Source organism: Glandiceps talaboti, chromosome 12 (assembly GCF_964340395.1).
Source record: "Glandiceps talaboti chromosome 12, keGlaTala1.1, whole genome shotgun sequence".
Classification (NCBI taxonomy): domain Eukaryota; kingdom Metazoa; phylum Hemichordata; class Enteropneusta; family Spengelidae; genus Glandiceps; species Glandiceps talaboti.
Genome location: NC_135560.1, coordinates 21,067,496 through 21,091,674, shown reverse-complemented (window position 1 = coordinate 21,091,674; position 24,179 = coordinate 21,067,496). Strand labels below are relative to the sequence as shown.

The 24,179-nt window shown below is 34.7% G+C and overlaps 2 protein-coding genes across 2 annotated transcripts in view; both read left to right on the top strand.

The window, feature by feature from the left end:
* LOC144443098 (forkhead box protein E1-like) overlaps positions 1 to 708 on the top strand; it is a 990-nt gene extending 282 nt beyond the window's left edge. The window contains exon 1 of the mRNA XM_078132472.1: positions 1 to 708. This exon is cut by the window's left edge and continues 282 nt beyond it. Within this exon, the coding sequence (XP_077988598.1) occupies positions 1 to 708 (708 nt within the window).
* A 3,884-nt stretch (positions 709 to 4,592) lies between these two features.
* Positions 4,593 to 17,026, top strand: LOC144443406 (46 kDa FK506-binding nuclear protein-like). The gene is made up of 13 exons (XM_078132873.1): positions 4,593 to 4,762; positions 5,996 to 6,088; positions 6,759 to 6,917; positions 7,430 to 7,579; positions 8,319 to 8,426; positions 8,791 to 9,084; positions 10,064 to 10,179; positions 11,096 to 11,170; positions 12,364 to 12,420; positions 12,616 to 12,705; positions 13,399 to 13,528; positions 14,066 to 14,114; positions 14,506 to 17,026. Exons 1-13 carry the CDS (start codon positions 4,753 to 4,755, stop codon positions 14,582 to 14,584), a joined length of 1,410 nt encoding a protein of 469 aa, XP_077988999.1. The 5' UTR covers positions 4,593 to 4,752; the 3' UTR covers positions 14,585 to 17,026.
* The last annotated feature ends 7,153 nt before the right edge of the window (positions 17,027 to 24,179 follow it).

The following is a 24,179-nucleotide window of genomic DNA, read 5'->3' as shown; positions in this document are numbered from 1 at the left end:
AACAAAAATACAATAATCGATGACGTGGACCTTGGTAGGAACAAACCGGATATCATATGCAACAAACCAAACCACTCTTACATTGCACTCATTTCGATGGCCATCCTCAGTACAGCAGAGAGAAAGATGCTTCTTTCCGATATCTACCAATACATAACTGACAACTTCCCTTATTACAAAGACAAGGACAAAAGTTGGAGAAACAGCATTCGCCACAACCTCTCCCTCAACGAATGTTTTATAAAGAACGGTAGGAGTGAAAATGGGAAGGGTAACTACTGGTCCATACATCCCGCTTGCGTAGATGATTTCGCAAAGGGCGACTTTAGGCGCCGCCGGGCTCGACGACGAGTTCGTAAATGTCACCGAGAAGAAGAACTTCGGACCATGGGTTCTGTCTACGGTCATGGTTACATACCAATGACACCACCAGACCCATACTACGCCATGTCGGCATATAATGCATTCGTTCCGATGTCGTATCCACCTGCCACTATGCTACCAAGGGGAATATTCAGCTTTGATAACTTCTTTAGCCTTGAAGATCACGTCCAGCGTCAAATTTATCCATCTTTCGGTCGGACTGCGTCACCATCTTCTGCAACCAACACTCATCTTAATTCACACGGGGATTTTCAAGGGTCAACAAACTCTACTACTCTGCCATCGTGGCATGATACATTGTCTAGATTGTCTTCCTTTAATTGAAAGGCTGATATTTCCAAATGAAATTACAAATTATAATTTTTTATATTTCAGATTATATGAGACATATTAATGTACAAGATCGTTGCATTCAACTTTTCACTTTTAGGCAAAAATGTGATGCTTATCATATCGAACACATATATGAACATACGACAACATTAGTTGAACTGCACTTCCTATGTAGAATATAATGTTATTTCTTATAACATTAACTATTAGTTCGTCCTGGCTGGTCAGATAGCCAGTGTCCGTAGCGTGGTTTGAAATTTAGATTGAAAATACATTTTGCTGTACATTAAACAATATGATATTATCTGCAAATTGTAGCATGATGTACATATGCTGAACTATTTAGAGTGATGTTTTAAGTTACCGTACTCAGGGGTAAAATCTCTTGTTGGAAACGACATGTTTTCATACATATAATGAAAGTTTGAAAAGAACTTAGGAAACTCCTCGAATATTTGTTCTCGAGAGAAAAATTGTAGTGTTTTGTGCAAATTTATTTTATTTACACCGCTTTGTATTATATTTGCTAAAGTGTATTTTTGTTGTATTTCCGCGTTCTTGATAGAAGTTGTGGCTCTTCCATTCGTATGCATATTGTTTAGTTATTCAGAATGACCCAACCTTTATTGTTTTGCATTTAAAAATAGTTTTAAACTATATTAAAATGTGCACGTTGTAAAAAAATATTGAGATATATTTTGTATATTTTAAACGAATATAATTGTCATGTGTATTTTACGTCTCTCTCTCGCGTTCTCTCGCTCGCTCGCTCGCTCTCTGTCTGTCTGTCTGTATGTCTGTCTGTCTGTCTGTCTGTCTGTCTCTGTCTCTGTCTCTCTCTGTCTCTCTCTGTCTGTCTGTCTGTCTCTCTCTCTCTCTCTCTCTCTCTCTCTCTCTCTCTCTCTCTCTCTCTCTCTCTGTCTCAGCATCTGAAGGTCTTGGTTTTAATCGATGAATGTGCTGAAACATACTATGAATTAATGATATGTTTTTGTCTTTTTGTAACTTGTTGTCATAAAGCTCAAGGATATAAATATGATGTCCTAGATATCACAGCAGCGATGCTTAAGCTTATGGTGAGAATAACATATGTCGGAAAAACTTCTTAGTGATCTGAGGAATAGACGATGACCTTTTGACCCCAGAGTTAATCGGCAGGGGAGGATGCGCAAACTGGAGACCAGTTTGCTATTGTCTGTCTGGTAACAGTTGAATTTTAAACAGTTTGCGTTGAAAGTTAAAAAGGGCATCACAAGATTTCATTTCTCATATTTTCTCCGATGTTGTTTAGTTTTGGATAGACCAGAGGCAACGATTTATCAGAAATCTTATAGTTTCCAATTGCTCAGGTCAATTCCGAATACTCATGCCTATACCACAAGACCGTTCAACCAATTGAGCCCTTTCGGGTTTCATGATGTTTCGCCCCGTATGTTTTGTTAAAAGCATACGTGTGATTGCTGCAATCCGTCTTATGGAAGAACAAGGCAGTCAAACACCTCCTTATATTGATGTCCCACGTTTCACCATAGACTCTACACGTTTAGGGTCTGTGTTTCATGCTACAAGTTTAAACTAGTCTGTTTTCCTCGCAAATCCATTTAAAATTTTCGGCTACAATTATGCATATGTATAGCATATACAGTAAAACAAACCCCCTTTTCTCAATAATCTACCGACATTTTTTTAGATTGAACCGTCCGTTAAAATGGCGGCCAAAGATGAAGTGTAACAAATTGATGTTAATTCTGTTATTGTTGTTGTTTTTCATTCTAAAATCTGAAATAACATTTCTAACATTAGTTCATATCTTAAAGAGAGTTTGGTTAAAGTCTTTCAACGTAAAATTATTACAAGTCAAATCTGCCATATGAGGATTTTGAAGTACAAAAAACAAACAAAAAAACAACAAACAGTTACTGCTTTCCTTTAAAAACCTCGGATGATACCTTTTGGGTCAAGGCTAATTTCGCAAAACATACAAAAAAATTGTAGCAATTTTCAGTATATATATATATATATATATATATATATATATATATATATATATATATATATATATATATATATATATATATATATATATATATATATATAGTTTTGCGCTCTGCCACTGCGGTATAGAGCACTGTCTTAGCAGATTGATACTCACCGAGTTATATATATATATATATATATATATATATATATATATATATATATATATATATATATATATATATATATATATATATATATATATATATATATATATATATATATATATATATATATATATATATATATGCGCGATAGATTTGATCCGCTGTGACTCCCCATTCAGCGAAATGTTAACCCGGTGGCCTCAGATAGAGCAAATTTTCGCTAGATCTATTATAGTGAAACACATCAATTTAAAATACAGTGTTCATACATAGGATGTTTCACTAACTTCATTAGTTGTAGTCTACTTTGCCTAATACAATTTTTTTTCCGGTGAAAAAAACAGATAACATCTTAGTTAATTTTCTATCTGTTGTCTATCTACTCCGGTGGTCTGCAGGTCTTCCTTTTTCTTCAAAGAAAGCTGTTTTAAGTCAATAATAAAAGGTATAGCTCGTATTAATTGATGGCCGTTTTCTGTTTTCCCATGAAGGAAAAGGAAAAATGTTGTGTGTGTGTTTCCATTTGTTCGCCCTTTCTAAAGTGCCTCCCCACTGGTTTGATTGACAGGTCGTTTTCAAGGGAGGTCTCTACCAATATAAAGCTCTCGCATTCGACAGCATATGCAATTGTGGGGCAACATGGACAGTGTTTGATAACGACAGATGTATTCATTATTTCAAGTATACAAAACTGTGCCAGCTGTCGTGGCTTTTGATCTAACTATGCACTACTTTGTAACACGACTTGATGAAAGTACAATACCCTTGCATGATCATTTATACCGGCCTTATTCTATAAAACCAATGTCGACACTCGCTTGAAGTGCCGTTCACACTATTAATTAAAAATATAGAGTGACTTTTTCACTTTATTTTTTTGTCAGTTGATACTTGAGTAACTTTGTTCGACAAACGGTGAAACCAATGATTCTGAAAACAACAAGATCCAGAAAATTACCAATTTTTGGGTGTGTGGGAAAGTAGGTTTAACTTATAAAGGCTGACCGGATCAGTCAAACGACGTAACGTTCAGAAATTACTGTAAAAACACAACCGTCGTTTTCGTCTCTATGGTTATACTATAGTCATGTCTGTTAATTAACATTAAAATAAAAAGACAAATAAATAGACTGTGATGATTCGCAAAGTAAACGTAGAAGAGATAGTCGACGATCAACATATTATGATCACTTTGCTTATCTACATTTAGTACAAACTTCTTTTGCAATTTGCAAAGTCCGTTACGATGTGTGTACATTCTTATGGTAATCTTGTTGTTATTACTCAGGTTATTCCCATTTCTGTTTTATTTCTTTTTATATAGACAGAAAGGTGGTTCATTGCTTACTATTGACTTCATTAATTGCTAATATTATAACATTGTGAGTTCCGTTTGGAAAAGTTTTCCTCCCAATCTAGTATTTTTTGTTGATTTAAAATTGTCATCATTCACCTATCTTCGACTACTAGGGAGTGAATGTCGAAGATTGCGAAGTTCTCGAGAAATTTGATGTACCGCCATTTAGTTGGTAAAATTTGCAGTCAATGCAACTCCTACTTTTGTACCTTGTGATGATTCAAGTTATCTGAATGCAGTTCTCAGTGCTGTTCTTTGCCCAGTGTGCGACAGCGCCACCAATGAGTGAAATAGGCACCCATTTTACGGCAACTTCCTTTTGCGACACTCTTATTGTTTGACGGCCGTAATAAGTACCAGCTGTGTGCGAGCACGTTTCCCTAACTGCTAGCTCCCAGGCGCTAGTATATCACCGTGAATGTGACACTCTCAAAGGACTGCTGTACTAAAGGCCGAATTTTCCAAACGTCGTAATTTTGTACTTAAGTTTTGTCTTTTTCCGTCAGAGATATTTAATACATGTGAAAGTTCAATATGTTTTGGGGTGAGTATAACGAACCAATGTCGTAATGACATGTTCTTCGATGTCAGTGTCGTTGTGTCGTGGCTCAATGTTTGAACCTTACAACGATGGTTGTTGACGGGTGTGTTCTCTACTAAATGTATATAAACCACCGAAAGCAAGTCACACATTCGAAGGTGGATTTTTTATTGCCAAGTAGAGCTTGGGCATTTTAATTTGTGTTGAATGGCAAATATCAGCTGACATACAAGACGCACTCGTTTTCAAAACACGTGCGTTTCAGCCATCGGCGATAGTTTGAGGGCGCTTTCAATATCAACAAAGAGTAATTGGCAGGTCTACCATACGTTCTCATAAAGTTTAAAAAAAAACGTAGTGATTTTACCAGTGCACACTAGACAATTAATGTATACTGGTTAGCAAACTTACAGTGTGACGTAAGCGTTGGCATCTAAACTTTTAATAGTGTGTGTAAGTGTTTCCAACTTTCTTGTCACAATCCCCTTCCCCACCTGCACCCCCATGTGTCCTGCTTGTTGATGAAGTATTAGAATATGTGACATGATTTTGAGTGTCTCTTCATCCGGAATACTTGAATAGTGATCTACAAATAAACGACTTCGAGAAAAAAAACACTATCGTGAAATACTAGTATATGCATGACACTCGAGTTGAAATGGCATGTATGAGTAAAATAAAATTATGGAGAAACAGACCCTCAATATATGTAAGAGTGTGTAAGAGGGATGACGTACATTCAACACTCAATACAGCAGATAAAAACACTGAAATATTTAGACAAAATACCAAACTCGCCAACCTGCTAGTCTAGTTACTATAGTATTCCAACCAATAGAGATTTTTTATCACATTTTGATATTGAAAGTTTGGAAAAAAGTGACACAGTTTCACACCACCCTGATGACATCTGTACATCATGCAACACATCTTGTATGATATCCTTGCTTCTACATGCACATTCACAAAGAACAAGCATGTTGACCCTTATATTGTGTGATTTCCCATGTCACTGAACATACCTAGACTGTAAGATACGTTGTGACGTTTCGCCCTCACCTGCCTCCTCTTAGGGGTTGCCTGATGTTTGAGGGCGCCCCGTCACGGCGTACCTTACAGACTATGAACGTACCTTGTTCAGTGCATGTGAATATCATCGATGAGATAGGATAACAATTTCACATTTTTAAATCATAATTTTAATTTTAATATTACATTTATGTATTTAATTGACAGGCATTACAATCGATGATGGCAAACATTACACCCAGACTGTGGAAGAGTCGTTCCATATCTCTATGGCAGCAATGGAGGCAAAAGACTCCTCAGGTAAGCCAAAATAAATGTGATCATACATTGAAGTCATAACTCTCCAAATGTTACTATTCAAACCCCAAATAAACAACACAATATGATCAAAAATAATATTTTATGAGTAAATGGATAACACCCAAGACACAAGTGTGAAGATACGCTCGAAAGTGTCCCTATGTTTGTTCCAGAATGTGGTGGCACAATATTTTGAGGTATATATTATGTACAACTTATTTTGAGTAGATGTAGTCGATACATTGTGTCACTCTGACCTCCATGGTCTTTATGGGTTGCTAGATGTAGTCGATACATTGTGTCACTCTGACCTCCATGGTCTTTATGGGTTGCTAGATGTAGTCATACATTGTGTCACTCTGACCTCCATGGTCTTTATGGGTTGGCCTATGTATGATGTACTGACTTCATTTTGAGATGAGTAATATCGGTATTTTGCATTATAACAGTTGATACAAAAGCATCTGTACACAAATGAAGTAGTTATATAGTATATGTCAAAAATTTAAAAATTTTAACTAAAATTTATTCATGCAAGTAAAGTTTACCAAATCTACAGTCTTTTGGCTGTAATGACTTATAATTGCTATAAAAAATACTTGATATTCAGTCAGAACGATGTACATACACTAATAGAGAATAAATTTGTTGTCTGCTTAAAATTTGTCAGAAATCAAAGATATGAGCAGTCCATATGTATCGGTCATGGTGAAGCATGAGAAGGCAGAGTTTTTGATATGTACTCTGGAACATGGTAAACTTTTACAGCAGCCATTGGATTTGAGTTTCACAGAGGGAGAAGAAGTGACATTCTTTATTGAAGGGGCAGGTAAGAACGCTGATATTACTACAATCACAAATCAGTTATCAGTAAGGTAACACAGACACAAACTAAATCTATTATCTTGGCATGTTGATACAAGCAATCAATGAACATTGATGTCAGTTACACTCACAGTAGAGCAGCATCTCTGATACTGTGATAACGAGATTTTTCTCAAATTTGTCTTCAGTTTTTCTCATGTACCTATATCACCCATCGTCATGTCAAATCCTTTCAGACACAACCCACAAATATATAGGTGATCATACTAAGTCAGTGTTTTTGCTGTGATTGGGGAACCCTGGTAACAGAAAAGGAGAAATGTGGTAACCCTGGTATAGTTTCCAATATATTGTACTTTTGTGTTGGAACCTCAGTAAAATGGCAGGAGAACTTGGGTAGATTTTACCTGCTTATACCGCCCTTAACAAAAACACTATCAAGTTTTCTACAAAGATTTGTATAGATGTATTGCTGTATATATATATTGAAATCTCATCTTATTCTTTTACTTTCAGGAGTTGTACATCTGACAGGCTTTCTGATACCAGAAGACAAGGAAGAAGCATTTCCTGGTCTGGAAGATGCTGAATGTTCCACCGGAAGCACATCGGAGTCCAGTGTCTCTGGAACATCTGGATCTGATGATGATGATGAAGAAGAAGAAGGTTTCAATAATATAATTTCTTTTACAACTTTTTACAACTTTTTAAAAAGACATGGCACATGAATAAATGTTGTAGTTTATCTTTTCAGTTAGGGCAATGTTACCTCAATCTATATTTCTCATGTTCCGACTGACTCTTTATTTCTTTCGTCTGGCAAAATTAAAAAAAAAAAATAAATGGCCTGTACAATAGGATTAGAAAAAAATCTCAATGTCACTGATTTTCATATGGCAAGCCCACAAGTGTGTATCATTTATTGCTGAAATTCAGGAAATTCAATAAAACAAAATCTTCAGTTTCCTTCTCACTTTCCTAAGTCATTCAGACTGTTAAAGTACAATTATGAATTGAAGTATCACCAACATGTCTCTCACACTTACTTTTTTACTTTTTTTTTACTCTTAACTGACTGACTGACCCATCATTTCAAAGGCGTTATGAAGCCTGAGGTGTCCTTAGATTAATTCAGTAAGGGTGGTGGTGGTGGTGGTGGTGGTGATGGTGGTGGTGGTGGTGGGGATGGTGGTGGTGGTGGGGATGGTGGGTGGGTGGTGGTGGTGGTGGTGGGGATGGTGGGGTGGTGGTGGTGGTGGGGATCGTGGTGATGGTGGGGATTGGGGTGGTGGGGGGTGATGGGGGTATGAATGTGGAGAACAAATAGGATGTGAGATTTTATTACATCGCTACTCATACTGTATGAAGGTAATCTGACCAATGCTATCTGGGTTTATTCACACAGATTTACCTACACTACAGGAACTGGCTGTGGCAGCTAATCATGTCAATGGTGACTTGGATGATGAAGAGGAAGATGAGAGTGCAGAAGAGGAGTGGAAACCAGGGAAACGTTAGTCTGAATTGTTAGTTTGATAAAGAGGAATTTGTACACTAAGTCTTTATCTTGGGTACAGAGCCAGCCACAAAAAATTCTACCAAACTATCAAAATAAAGTAATGTAAGAATGAATAGTCATTGACTTTGGGTTCATAATGATTATGAATGAAAATTCCTACCCACAGTCAGTATTTTTGGAAAATGAATCTCAAATTTTCACTATGTATACTCATTAATATTGCAAGGGATGTACTATCATCACTCTAAAATTGTCTCTTGTCTTGAGTGTAACATTTGACAGCCTATGACACCCCTGACGATACTGAAGTATGCCAATTATCTAATAAATCGTTAGCTTGTATCTTGGTGCTGTATAGGAAAGAGGACAGACAAGAAAAAGGTTACTGAGGAAGGTGTAAAACTTAAAAGGTCAAAGAGGAGAAAAGTTCAGGAAACAGATGACATGGAAGATGATGGTGAAGAGGATGACGAAAGTGATCCTGATGATGAAGACTATATTCCAGGAAAAGAGGATGCAGAGAAGGAAGCAGATGATGATGAAGCAGGAGGAGAGGAAGAAGATGATGACGATGGTGATGAGGATGATGAAGATTATGATATGGAAGGAGATTCTGAGGAGGAGGAGGATGTGGACAGTGATGCAGAGGAAGGTAAGTGTCATGCCCTGTAATTTCACTACTCCATCACTCACAGACAACCAAATGACTGACACTCAGTGAGACTCTTTGCATCACTTAATTTCAGTGTTCACTTACAGACAACCAAAGACAAATATTTTTCACAGCTGTTCTGATCATCTGGACTATGACAGTGTGTATAGCAAGTCTAATCCCAATAACAAACTGCTAAATTAACATATATGTGATAAGTCGTAAATGTTTGGGTGACATAAATATTATACTACTAACTAGAGTTCATTTATTGAGAGTTGTGAGGGAGTTTTCCATCAAGAACTACACATTCTTTGTTGGATAGATAGTGGTAGACACTCCAAAGTCAAGTAGATTCACTTCTAGTATAAATGGTTGATGTTAACGGGAAATACCACTCCAGAAAATAAAGGCATTTTCAAAAACTTTGGATTCTTAGGTTATTTCATGATTTTACATGATTTACATGACATGTATGTGTGATTTCAGAGAACTACAATGACTCCTAAGTGCTTATTACATTTAGTGAAAACACCATGAATATTCATTGTTCACTTGTTACATATGTATTTTTGTTGACTCCCATGAGGCAATCTGGCCAACAGCAAAATTCTCAAAATGAAGCACAAGTTCAATTTCTCTGAAATCACACTTAATGTAGATGATGTAAAATCATGAAATGACTCTCTAGAACTCAAAGTTTATGAAAATGCCTTAATTTTGTGTATTGGTCTTTCCCTTTAACATGCCTTTGATTATGACTTTTTGAAATTGAGGGTCTTGTTTGCTGATACACACTTGATATTTGATGCCTAAACCATCTAGCAATAATGGAAAACAAAATGAAAATTTGACTTTAAAGTTGATAGTCACAGTGTATTGTTATAGTTGAAAGGCTTGGCAAGTCAAAAAGACTCTCACTAATATGATAGTATATATACACTAGTATGGCATTGAGGGATTTTCATCATTTTTGTAGATGACAGCGAAGAAGAAGACGACGATGACGATGATGATGATGACGACGGCGATGAAGAGGAGGAAGATGAGGATGAAGAAGAAGAAACGGAAACCACTGAAAAGTCTGATGAGAAGGTACAGTTATCTTAATAAAATGATTTTGTTTTTAAAATCTTTGGTGAGCCATTGTTTTACAGTGAAATGTACTGGTATATTATTCCAAGAACTAAGACATTTTTTAAACCTGTGTAACAGTTGATAGAGTTCTGGCAAAGAATACAGAGGTGTTATTAACATTGACGTCATAATCTAATTGTTTGGTTACCCAAAAATATTTAAAATAAGTGACAGGTTCAGGTAACAAACCTCTTTGTCCATATTTTACTACTACCTTTATCATACTGTCTTGACTCAGATATTTGGTTCTTATCAGTGTTAGTAATAGTATGGATTATGTTTTTCTCACTTTCTATATCTATGGTAGCTAAAGTAAAGGCGTCATTAGCACTAAAGATACATTGTGTGTGTGTGTGTGTGTGTGTGTGTGTGTGTGTGTGTGTGTGTGTGTGTGTGTGTGTGTGTGTGTGTATGTGTGTGTGTGTGTGTGTTTGTCTGTCTGTCTGTCTGTCTTCAGTCTCTGTATGTATGTATGTATGTATGTATGTATGTATGTATGTATGTATGTATGTATGTAAATATGTATGTATGTATGTATGTATGTATGTATGTATGTATGTATGTATGTATGTATGTATGTATGTATGTATGTATGTATGTATGTGTATGTTTGTCTGTCCACCCATCTGTCTGTCCCACCTGCCAATCCATCCATCTGCTCATCTCGCCCTGCTTGATTGTCAGATTTCTTTGCTGATATCAAGTTACTCTAACATTAGTGAAATCCTACTTACATAAAATTGAAAAATTAAGTGATAAATTTGAAATAGAAAAAAGAAGACAAATTTGATGTATTGAAGTAAGAATAGAAATCTTGATAGAGTGTTAACATTTGAGGTATGGGAAGCATGACAACTTATATTTTGTCTTCCAGACAGCAAGTTCTGAAGAGGGTGAAAACGTTTCTAAAAAGAGAAAGAGAAATAAGAAGAAAAAGAAGAAAGCGTCGGTATGTTATCCAGTGTTTTATGTCTTTCTGTCAATTTGAAGGCATTTTGAAAACTTCTGACATTCATATACATGGTGTATCCTTCTCATATTTAGTCACACCTCAGCTTGTCTCCCTCTTCTGTGAGGATGAAGTAGTAAATTTCATCCTCATCAGCTTCCTTCTCCAATTTTGTACTTCTCTAGATGCCTGGAGATTCATTCTAGGTGACATTTTAAAAATGATTCATTTCTAGAAATTGACTCGGTAAATTTTTGTGCTTAATGAACATTTTACTTAGCACACATTCGCTAAAAGTAAAAAAAAAATGATGGATATGTCGCTCCAGGAATTATAGACATTTTTGTAACATTGGGTTATGGATTCGTGGTTTCTTGTTCATTTCATATCACATTAATAGGGAACTTGCAAACCCCTGCCATGTTGAATGTTTCATCATGGGAAATGTAATAATAAATACTAATCAAATAGTATTGTAAACGATAATGTTACATTGTTTTTAACCACAAGTAATCAATTCATATTTACCCTGATCATTGTGATATGTTTATTTTATCAGTAGCTCCAGATTAGGTATTATGATAACCACAGATAATCCCATAGTGCTTTATGTCTGAGCATGCTCAGTTTGGATTGCAAGTTCCCTATTGTGCGTGATTATGTTAAAACACTAAGTTGAAACTTTTTGTCATTCATTGTTCAGTGAAAGTCCATGTTGTGTCCATAGGTTGTCACATGTAATAGCAGGATATAAGTATTCATGACGCTAAGTGCTTATGATCCTCAAATAAAACAATTGTAATAAATTGAAATGGTAAGTCACAACAGAGAAATGTTTTGTATATACATACTGTCACAAGTAGAAATCCTGAGATTATCTTGGCCTGCATGATGAACCTCACTGTAGTGTTCCATGCAAGTTGTATAGGCATTATACAGCTGTGAACATCCAAGTGTGTGAATCCCCTCATGTAACTAGTCAGACTAAATATGAGGTAGATTCCAGTCGGTAAATGACAGGTGGTATTTTTATCATAAACATACTAAGGCTGTTCAGTCGACACCCAACTGGATCATGATGGTTACACTGTAATCAAATCTGTGTCAACTAGCTTTTTTCAAAAATTTGACAGTTGAAGACTTTCACATTAGATATACATGATTGAATACTTTATGTTTTTATTGTTTTGCAGACTGAGTCAGGAGATGCAGAATCCAAGACACAGATAGACACAAGTACTAAAACAAAGGTACAGTACAGTATATGACTTCAAAGTTTCCAAATGGCTGGATTTAACTACTAGTATGTTACAAAAAATCCCCATGTGTGTTAGGTGATGTATGTATTTCTTTCTTTAATTTTCTAGTGATGTTAGTATATTCCTGTGCAAGCGTTACAAATAAATAAATAAATAGTTTGAATTTTCAACTTCATCTCTTTTCAGAAACCAGTAAAAAAGACATTGAAAGGTGGCGGTCTCGTTATTGAAGATCTTAAAGAAGGAGGAGGAAAGTTAGCCAAACCCAACAAAATGGTAACCAAAATATTTACTGCTTTTAAACTCGAAGCTAATTTTTATATAAATTGGTATTTGCAACGTCATACATTAAAAGTAAATAACAAAACATATTACATAGATACATAAATATTATTCTTCACTGTTTGTTGCTGTTCAGCTGTGGCATATATGAGTGATCTAAGGGGCCATGTCAATACAAGTTTAAGACGAGTAATGACATAACCTTTATGTCAAGAGTGTTTTGCAGTAGAATGAAGACAAATTTGGCAAATATAATATAATTCTACATCCTCAAGCATAATTTATGTAAACTTGGAAGATTGACGGTGATTTGCAACATTTTGACTCATTTTGACCATTACAAAACCAATGATAAAGGTGTGACTTGTAATATACAACAGCTAGGTATATTAGTGCATTCCATATTTTTTGTTTGAACACGTTCAACTTGGCTTGCATGAAGAAGTATAATGGCATTTAGTTTTAAATCTATTTTTATGGCTTACTTCTTTGAACAAGTGACAATGAAAGTAAGTGGTAAGCAGGTTAGGTTTTAATGAGAGATTCTGATATTTGATCAACATACATGTTCAAATAAAAGGTCTGATACATCTGATTGTTATGTGCAAGTCTTGGTTCAAAGCTCTCTGTCGCTGATAATTCACTTATCAGACCATTTAATGGAATATTTTATTTTATTTTTATCAGGTATCTGTTTATTATACTGGTAAACTAGCCAAGAACAACAAACAATTTGATGCTTGTCAGCAGGGTAAACCGTTTACGTTTAGGTTGGGCAGAGCAGAGGTCATCAAAGGATGGGACATTGGTGTACAAGGTTAGTGTACCTGAAAAATCTTACATGGAATGAGATTTAGCCAATTTTCAGTCAAGTTTGCATCATAACATGTATGTTTTATTTAAAGTTTAGTTTCATGTATATGTTCTGGTGTGTTAGGTTTGAGGATGTGTTGATGTGTGTGTTAAAAACAGATACATTATAAACCTGTCCTGAAACGACACTGGCATACATTACATAGGGGAGGCTCCTGACATGTGACATTCAGCTCCCCATCCCAACCACTGCGACACAGTCTGAACTTGTTCTGTAAGCAAAATCAAATGAGTTGGTTGATTAGGTACTCAGATGAACTCCAGAGGGCAGTATAACAAGTGAATGATGAGTTGTTGATGTATATAGTCATATCAACACTAGAGGGCAGTATAACATGTCCATGGTAGAAGTTTGTATGAATTTTAATTAATATGATGTTTTTAAGCCATAAAGTCTCAGAATAAGGTTATAGTGTTGAAATTCAATTCACATATCATTGTAATTTTTCTATAACAATTGCAATTTATCAATTCATTGCAGGTATGAAAGTTGGCGGTAAAAGAAGGCTTACTGTAGCACCAAAATTTGGGTAAGTTCACAATTGGAAATTTCTTTCGTTCTGTAATTTGAGTAAAAGTTTAGTGCATGCATATGTGTTTGTACACATTCACATCGTCATGGAAACTTAGAGTGCAATGCATGGAGCCCATTGTTTTAGGGGAATACTTAGTCCAGTTAGATTGGCACGTACAACAAACGTAATTCCTCAAATATTTGACTCAACAAATTAATGTGGGTTAGGGGTCCTAAAAATACACTATTTTAACTGATACTGCATAAACATGATATGAAATACGTATAGTTACATGATGAAGATTTTAACAGCACCAACAAAAACTTCTTGCCAAAACCTTCCTCATTTTTCCATAATTCGATGATACTGATCAAGGTATTGTATGATTTTTCATTTTTGTTGACAGATATGGAAATAAAAAGATGGATGTGATCCCAGCAAATAGTCATCTTATCTTTGAAGTAGAACTGAAAGGTGTCAGTTAGACCGTATGTACACTTGGACTGTGTTATTTTCACTGCCATAGTCTTGTATGTTTATAATTTACCATGGCGAAAAAACAGAAACCTATTTTGACCAAGAATATCAAACTTTGAACGTCTTTTTCAATGACAGTTTTATATTTTTTTGGTATAATTCAACAAATGGATAATGATAACAACTCTTTGTCAACTCAAAACCCACCGAAAGACGTAGGGTTACCCCAAAATTTCATTTCACAGTTTTTGTAATTTTTATAACATTCCAAAAAAAAGAGAAGAATTTGTAGTGCTTGATAACTGCCTAGTTTAGCTATATATTGGTAAAGTAAATACCCTTTTCTGGTATGTCGCATTGCAAAGCTACATTTAAAAGTCAGTTCAGCTTCACGTTGCATTTTCTATTCTGAAGGATGTGAATTTCTGCGTTCAGATTCACATCGCATTCTCTGTTCTGAAGATATGAATTTCTGAGTTCAATTTCACCTTCTCCTACATAGCTAATTCAGTTGATGGCAATCACTAGGTATACCCAGTATGGTAATTCATTACGTGGGTGTCAATGTAAAGGTGACTGCATCCAATTGTCAACTTTACAAAACCTTAACTTCTCCTGGGTGGCTTGGTATGAAATGACCTTTCTGATAGGTCAATAAGTTGCACACTATTAGCATATTTTGATCATGTGATGGCATGCTGATATACGGAAATTTCCTGCCAGTTGTCAAGGATGATAACTGAATGAAAGCCAATGGTAAATCAAGCTTGCTGGTTTCATGGTCTTCTAGATAATTATGAGTACAAATTGTTGACAGTGATATACAACAATATAAATTCTATAGTTAATATGATCACTTGCCTTTACCATATGTTGTGATACAATGTGTCAGTCATCTTAGAGGGTGGCATGACATATCCCACCTTAGGCTATTTCCCAGACTGATATTCTGGTTTCCTTAGTTACTTATGACTCATGTTATTTATGATAATGTTGAGGAAACTTTTTGTCACTAAATGAATCATTGCATCACATGAAATCTTAGCAAGGAACCTAAAAATCTGAAATTTCCTGTCTTTAGACACTGGGCCATTGTATCAAATATATGAAACAAACACAACTTTTAGTACCATGTGTTGTATTTGCAATGTAAATTGTTTGCTGATCTTCATCGTCAGAAAACAATAAGCCTGTTTGAGACCAAGACACTGCTAAGAGGACATTGTTGCATAAATGGTAAAATATGCTTTAGCTTGTACATATATTCTGTAGAACAGGTGATTGCTTGCTTTTCATTCAAGACAGAATCAAATCATTCTGGAATCAACGATTGATCAGACCAAGGAACAAGTTTGTTATTAGACATGGAAATTTATCGACAACAGACAAAATAAAAGTGCAAACTTCTTGTTATCAGGCCAAATCAGGTACTAAAAGTATTGAAACCTCAATTAAGTAGCCACTCTATTACTACAGTAATTTGTAGAATATACCAGTCATTCTACATCATTCTACAATCAGACCTAACATTATAGCTCTAAACTGACATCTTTGAATGAAACATAGATACTTGGATATTATTCCCCAATATTTTTCTTCGTTCAGCTGTTTAAAATAGGAGTGACCTAAGGAGGCTTTGTCACTATGAGTTGCTAGAAACTTGGGTTTGTCAAAAAAATTTCCGGATGAATAAAATAAAATATTGGGGAATAATATAATCATACCTCCTAAAGCATAATTTATGAAAACTTGGAAATTAATAACGATTTTGAACATTTTGAGTCATATTTTGAGCACCCTAAAACCAGTGATGTAGACACTAGTTGTTGTGACATAGAATGACCTGGGTATATAGTCCATATTTTCTGTTCAAAGACAGTAACTTGGCTTGAGCATGGTATAATATATCCTGCAAAATAATCATGATTGTGATTGAATGTATTGTATACAACTTTGTTTTCTTAGATTCATGACTCTCGAATCAAATGCATAGAGATCACTATACAGCAAACCAGAAGGTTCAACCTGTTTTAGTAATTGTTTACAGTTGATAATATACCACACATACACAAGACTGCTTTCATATTTATCATACATTACTTGTAATACAAATATTAGATAAAAAGGGAGACATTTTAAGCAGTTGTGCTCTGATAACAAAGTGACCAAAATTGGTTTAGGTACTCAACACATTGAGGCAAATTGGAAAAAACTTTCTGAATTCTGTTCTGAAATGTTCAGTATTACATTTGATTAAAAAAAAACTGCAAAAAATCAGACCGTTCATTTTTTTTTGTAGTGTAAATAGAATGTTGTTTCATAGAATGTATAAATACATACTTATATATGAAAATTGATTCTTTTTCCTCAAAAAGTTAATTCATGTGTTATTGTTCTTCTAATTACTGAACTGAGTGGCAGAATCATGTTTGAAATATACTTTTGTTATCTTTTGACCATTTCCTTGTAGAAGTTTCAGAATAAAAGAAACCATACACAAGTTGAAAGACTTTATAAAATTGTGATGGATATATGGTGTTGAAATGTTTGTATGGGTGTTAATGATTTTGATTTTAGTGTTGAAATGTTTGTATGGGTGTTAATGATTTTGATTTTAGTGTTGAAATGTTTGTATGGGTGTAAATGATTTTGATGAAATGTTTGTATGGGTGTTAATGATTTTGATTTTAGTGTTGAAATGCACCGCCAAGAGCTTTATTTGGCAGCGTCACGGAAGTAATAACAGCTCTAGTTTGTGAGAATGGCTTGGAAAGGCCAAATCGTATGTCGCACCAAGCATGTCGAAACATTTCGTCTTAGAACAAAATTAAAGAGAATGAAAATTGCATGAAACTCGTATTGACAACTAACTGTATGAATCACTGGTGTTAAATACAGGGATCTAGGCACGCAACGTTTCAATCAGTATATGACTTGGATGTATTAATTTGTATAGGACAGGTTAGTTAATTGTTCTGATTGATTCAGTTCAGGAGTCGATTGAGTGATTAAATCGTTCATTAACTTTCATCTATATTTAGTAATTACTTCATTAATTCGCTTAATCGTCGGTTGATTAAGTAATTTGTTTAATTTGAATGAAGTCACTTTTGGTTATACGACAGCCTGATGTATCGAAGCACTATGCGAGTGCATGTCTAGCTTGCTGCCTGGTTGGTTGGTTGGTTGGTTGGTTGGTTGGTTGGTTGGTTGGTTGGCTGGCTGGTTGGTTGGTTGGTTGGTTGGTTGGTTGGTTGGCTGGCTGGCTGGTTGGTTGGTTGGTTGGTTGGTTGGTTGGTTGGTTGACTGACTGGCTGGTCGATCTATCTTTTGCATGACTGGCTGTCATGTTGTTTCGATGGGTCAGTAGTTGGTTTGGTAATGTGTAAATACGATGAACTGTGGAATGATTGACAAAACCGACTAGATTTGAATGTATTTGACAGATAGAGGGAGGGGAACTAATATACAACGGGTTGGGATCCGAATGGAAACCGTTGCACGTCTGTGACTTGCAGAGGATCAATAGAGTAAACCAGAGGAATTGGCCTGGTGTACGGATGATCACAGATGGAGAAAGATTTTTGATATGTTACGAATAAATACGAACCGATGCATTCGACAATAATGTGGCCGGGTCTGTGCTTGAAATGATCAATAAATGCTACCAGGTTTTGTCATTTGAATAAAGTGGACTCTGTGTTTAGTATTGAAACGTATGACCGCAAGAAAAAACGCATATATCTGGTGTACATCAAACTCAAGAGACGTTTTGTTTATACTTGATATAACATCGTCTGTGCGTTTTATGGTCATGTATTTCTTATGTAGCATGGCCATGGACATTATAGAAACATTCAGAGTGATTTTAATTAGGTAGGCGAGGGACCACGTCCCACTAGCACCGGGCAAGTCATAATTATTTAGAAAAGCTATGGGTCGTCCAATTAGTACTGAATTCCCAGGATGAAATCAACATCATCCCATTGACGACCCTCGTTCATTTCGGTAATCGACAAGGTGGGGGCAGACATTGTTTCTGACAGTCGTCAATTTCCTTTGACACTGTGCAGTCCTAAACTAAATTAGAAATGCTATGTGTTGTGGTTTGTCTAGCCTACGGCATTTCACTATAAATCTATTCAATTGATTATATGAAGTGGAAATTAGTTCCTATTTCATTAAATGAAAAAAGTTCCCCATGACCGTGTTGTTTTAAGGAGCAACTAAACTAGTTGTACGGATAATTCGATTTATATTTATCACGGAATAGACGAATACGGTTCAACCGTACAATCTCTAGTGTATAATGAGAACTTTATAAAAAAAATGTTTCTTATGAAATAAATGCAGACTATTTATGAAAGGCAAACAGAATACGTTGAGATTTTTTCTTTAAAAATTAACTGGATTGTATAAGTTTAATATCCAGAAGTAACTATTGGTAGTCAATTCATCTGATCACTTCCATTAGATACTTATAGTTCGCTAGATAGTAAGACATAGATTGGATAAATTCGAAATTAGTTCTTTGATTGGTTAGTTACTCATTTAACGCAACTGGTTTAGTTTCTTATATATAATGTATACATAGTCTATTTTGTATATATAATATATATATATAGTGTATATATTGTATATTGATATCAACACAGTGTTCTAACATACATAGCTTTTAATTTAAGAGTCTCAGAATCACTGGTACCTAACTTAGATTCATTTCATCCAAACATGTTATTTTCTATACAATGTATATAAATATTAATGTGACTTTTTGCCAAATGCTGTTTTTACAGTTCGTAATAAACAAATTTAATTTGAAAGATAACTGTAAAATAAATATTGATAGAGGCGTCTGCTTAACCAATTGTAATTACAGATTTTTTATTTTTTCTTTAACCCAACCCAACAAGTTATATGCATAAAAACAAAACGTTTTATTTATTTTTTCAAATAATAGAAAATATCAACGTTTATTTAAGTAATGATAAGGTTTGTTTGATAAAATCCAAATATTTATGTTTTGTTAAGAACTCATACGAGGATAGTATTTGTACTAGTAAGTCGTAGGCGTCCGGAAAGAGAAATTTGATTTATCACTAAATCACGAAAAACAGCATATAATTGTTTTACCCAATAGCATTTGTGTTCCTATTAATTTTTAAAAATATGTCTACTACAGTAGACCGATTTATCCATAGTGTACAACTGTAATCAGATGTTGAACTCTTGTAGTACATCATCATTTGTTTTTATATTTCAGTGAAGAAGTGAAAGTCGTATTTTTATGTAAACCGTGTCAATAAATTGTGGAAAAGTGTTCTTTTCACGAAGCAGCATTACATAGGAGTGTAGCTTGACAACTATTCAATGCAATTTGTTCCTTTGCAGTCCCCGAAGCTTTGTTCATTTTTTCTCCTTTTTTTTGGATTTGAACACTCCAACAGCAGCTCTACGATTAGATTATCTCGACTATTGTTGAGCTGTCAAGTCGCACTCTCTGTAACAAAAACATCACTTCTTCCACAATAGCCTCATTGTGGAGGTTAACGGAAATAAAAGGGGGTTACTTTCGCCGCCTCCGATTCGATTTAAGTCGCTCTGAGTCAACTGACAGCATTACAATTGACAGGTACTCGTCTATGGAGAGACTTAGCACGAAGACTATTATATCACTAGTTTGACGGCCAATTGAAATAGACTGCAAAACACAAAATAAGTACATTAATTTCTGTAATTGAATAACGCTGATTGACAAGCAATGATATCATTTCAGCCGTATTTACATCACTTTTTGGGCAGCTGCATCGAAGATCGGGGGAGCAGACCTGTCACTCTCGTTTCACCGAGTGGCAGTTTACTCGTTGATTGATTCTGACAGCACGTCATATCATGTACGTGCTGTAAGTTTACGGCTCGCCTACAGGCAAGAATAGGGCGTGTCACATATTTTTCTAAGCCTACCAGTCCAAGGTTATGTCATAAAATTATGCCTTTAAATACATTTTCGTGTGATATTTCATCTATTCTAATCTAAACAAATGATGTTAATGCTAATTTTCCCCTGACTTGTTTTCAATTCTCTGACAACTCCGTGTCTACTCAACCCCTGTAAATCCAATTTAAAGTAACAATCATTAAAATTCTACTTTTGCTAGACCTAGACATCTTTGTCATCCCAGTGAACATGATCATTCGATGTATTTATGTGATTCAAGTATTACTTAGTGTTAGGGTACTTCTTATTAATTCCAGCATTCATTCACTTGACAACTGCTAGACAATTATATATATATATATATATATATATATATATATATATATATATATATATATATATATATATATATATATATATATATATATAATATTATGCTGTATACATATATATATTATGTATATTATATTCATCTACACGTATATGTGTGTAGAGAGGCACAGGGACAGTGAGAGAGAGACACACATTGAGAGAGACACAGTGAGAGAGAGCGAGAGAGAGGGATAGGCAGGCAGGCAGGTAGACAGACAGACAGAGGGGAGAGGGAGAGAGGGAGAGAGAAGGGAAAAAGAAACATTACATACAGATTGATGATTTATATTCGGGTATTTCTTTTTTTTCATTTATTTGTTGTCTTTATTTACTAAAGATGATAACAGATGTAAACCTTATTACAATTTGTCAACAATTGCAGCAGCATTATAACACGAGATATGTACCAAGTAGGTAATAGTCATTATTATAATTGACTAATTGAATGACTAATTGACTAATTGACATGTCAAAAGAACGAACAGATTAAATTGTACAAAAGAGTCCCTTCAACACCGTTTCATCTATATTTTTTTTTATTTTCTTACACCTTTTTGATATATTTTTCTGATAAAAATGTAACATTTGTAAAACCCTTGGATAACAATTATGTTTGCAGTATTTTCACTAGTTGTAAAGCGATAACCAAAACTTGAAGATTATGATGTAAAATGTATCAATTTTTTTCTACGAAAATCGAAACCCCAAAGAGATGAGAAGGTATCCTTCAAAAAAAATATGTGAAGGACTGAAATATCAGTATTCTTAAAAACATTCACAACCACAATCCTAGTAGAAAAATACTTCCTTAGGTGAACTCTACATCTCGGCTGTAAAAACAGTGTTGACTGACAGGTACATAAGGGAAACCAAAGCTGAACAAGTACATTTCACATTCAAAATACCATTCATGAATGTTACATCTAGTATTTGCTATTTTCTTTGAATAGTGGCGTAAACACGCACCGTCATATGACAAATAGTTACGCTGACACGTAAAAGACAAATAATATTAAAAAAAATTCAATTAGAATGCTTTCTATTCTAAGAAGTTCTAAAGACTGGAATCTTACATCATATGGCAGTTAATACGAATTCAGGGCCAACATTCAGTATTATATAGTGGATGGATGGATCTATCTATCTATCTATCTATCTATCTATCTATCTATCTATCTATCTATCTATCTATCTATCTATCTATCTATCTATCTATCTATCTATCTATCTATCTATCTATCTATCTATCTATCTACCTGTCTACCTGTCTGTCTGTCTGTCTGTCTATCTATCCATCCATCCATCCATCTATCTATCTATCTACCTATCTATCTACCTACCTAACTTCCTGTCTGTCTGTCTGTCTGTCTGTCTGTCTGTCTGTCTGTCTGTCTGTCTGTCTGTCTGTGAACATCTAGTCTGTACTTGGATTGCATTATTTTCTATCGTTGTTGTTGTCGTTTGGTCTGTTATTGGTATGATGTGATTATGACTATAGTCGATGTATTTTAAGAGCAAATTAGTGTTTGACATAGAAAATACATATGTACACTGGACGTAAAGAAATGCAAATGTACATATTGCGACAAGAATGTCAATCAAACAAACTTATGTTTTCAATATCTCTCAAAATATGAGAAGAATAATCAAGTTTGTACACGATTTATCCTTGAACTTCAACAGATTTTTAAAAAAGTGTTTCACTAGTGAAAATGTAACGTAACCTGGCAACACTTTACAATGTTCAATGTGAGGAGGCGAGAAAGTTACACGGAAAAGTTCACATAAATGCCATTTGCAGTGGGTGGTGTTTCTTTGCTTTCATGTCGAGGCTAAGTTGACTATCGCTTCAGTATATCTGAACAGCATGAAACAACTTAAGAGTTACACTTCATATAAACAAACAATTATGCACGGGATATTTTGGTCTAAAGTGAACATCTCAAACCTAAACAGACTTGTGAAAAATACATTATTGACCTGGCTAGGGACCTCTCGGAAATCTCAAGCTGTCTCCAGGTATAAACACACACTTGGTATTTCAGTAGGGTTGCATATATACTATATTCGTTGTAATGTCTAAAAGTTTGCTCTTCAACCTTTCAGTCAAACTACTTGCATTGTCAAAAATTAGACATATATTTTAACCTTATTTTGATGGAGGATTAGAACTGGCAGTAATTTTTATATAAGTTTAATGACAACTTATGAAGTAATGTTTGAAAACTATTACACACAAATACTCTTACTCATACAATTAATAAGTAAGTGCATAAAGTAATTAAAAACAGATAACTAAATAAGGACACATTTATCTATTTGTATGTATGTATGTATGTATGTATGTATGTATGTATGTATGTATGTATGTATGTATGTATGTATGTATGTATGTATGTATGTATAATGTATGTATGTATGTATGTATGTATGTATGTATGTATGTATGTATTTATGTATGTATGTATGTATGTATGTATGTATTTATTTATGTATGTATATATGTATGTATTTATGTATGTATTTATGTATGTATGTATGTATGTATGTATGTATGTATGTATGTATGTATGTATGTATGTATGTATGTATGTATGTATGTCTGTCTCTATATAATATATATATTTTATATGATATATTTTTCAAAGCGGAAACATATAATAGCTTGAAACGTTGCTAAAAGTATTTTTTTTTTATAACTACAAAGTGCAGATATTGAAATTGTTAACAAAAAACCTAGCCTAAAAATTGATGGGGTAATACGCATACTCCACTTTATTCTGATTTTATGAACTAAAACATGTTTATTGGGTGATTGATGCGTGTGAAAAACTGGCACTTCCATGTTACTCAAATACCCAATTGTTACCATTGCCTATTAACTGGTATTTTCTGCAGTGGGAGTAATTTACTCACGCTGGTGTCGAATTCACAAATTGTATGGTGGACAAACGCGACCTGAAAACTAATTAGTAAGGATGTTGCTGACACTCTTGCTGGCAAGACGTAAAGCTGGACGCTGAGACACACATGACTGTATAAATTCCTCGCACTATGGGACTCGGTAATAACTCACCACATTTCTCCACTTGCCATGCAATTGTCTCCGTTGCAAATATTAAACATTTCCCAAATATGACCAAATTGACCGTCTGTCTCTCTTCCCTGGCATCTGTTCAGTTACAGAAAAGGAGGAGCCATTAAGTAACAGGGGTTACAGAAGTGGTTTCATAAAAACACAGGCTATATCTGTTAATAGTGATCCACAGGTCACCGGGGTCAACCATCCTGCA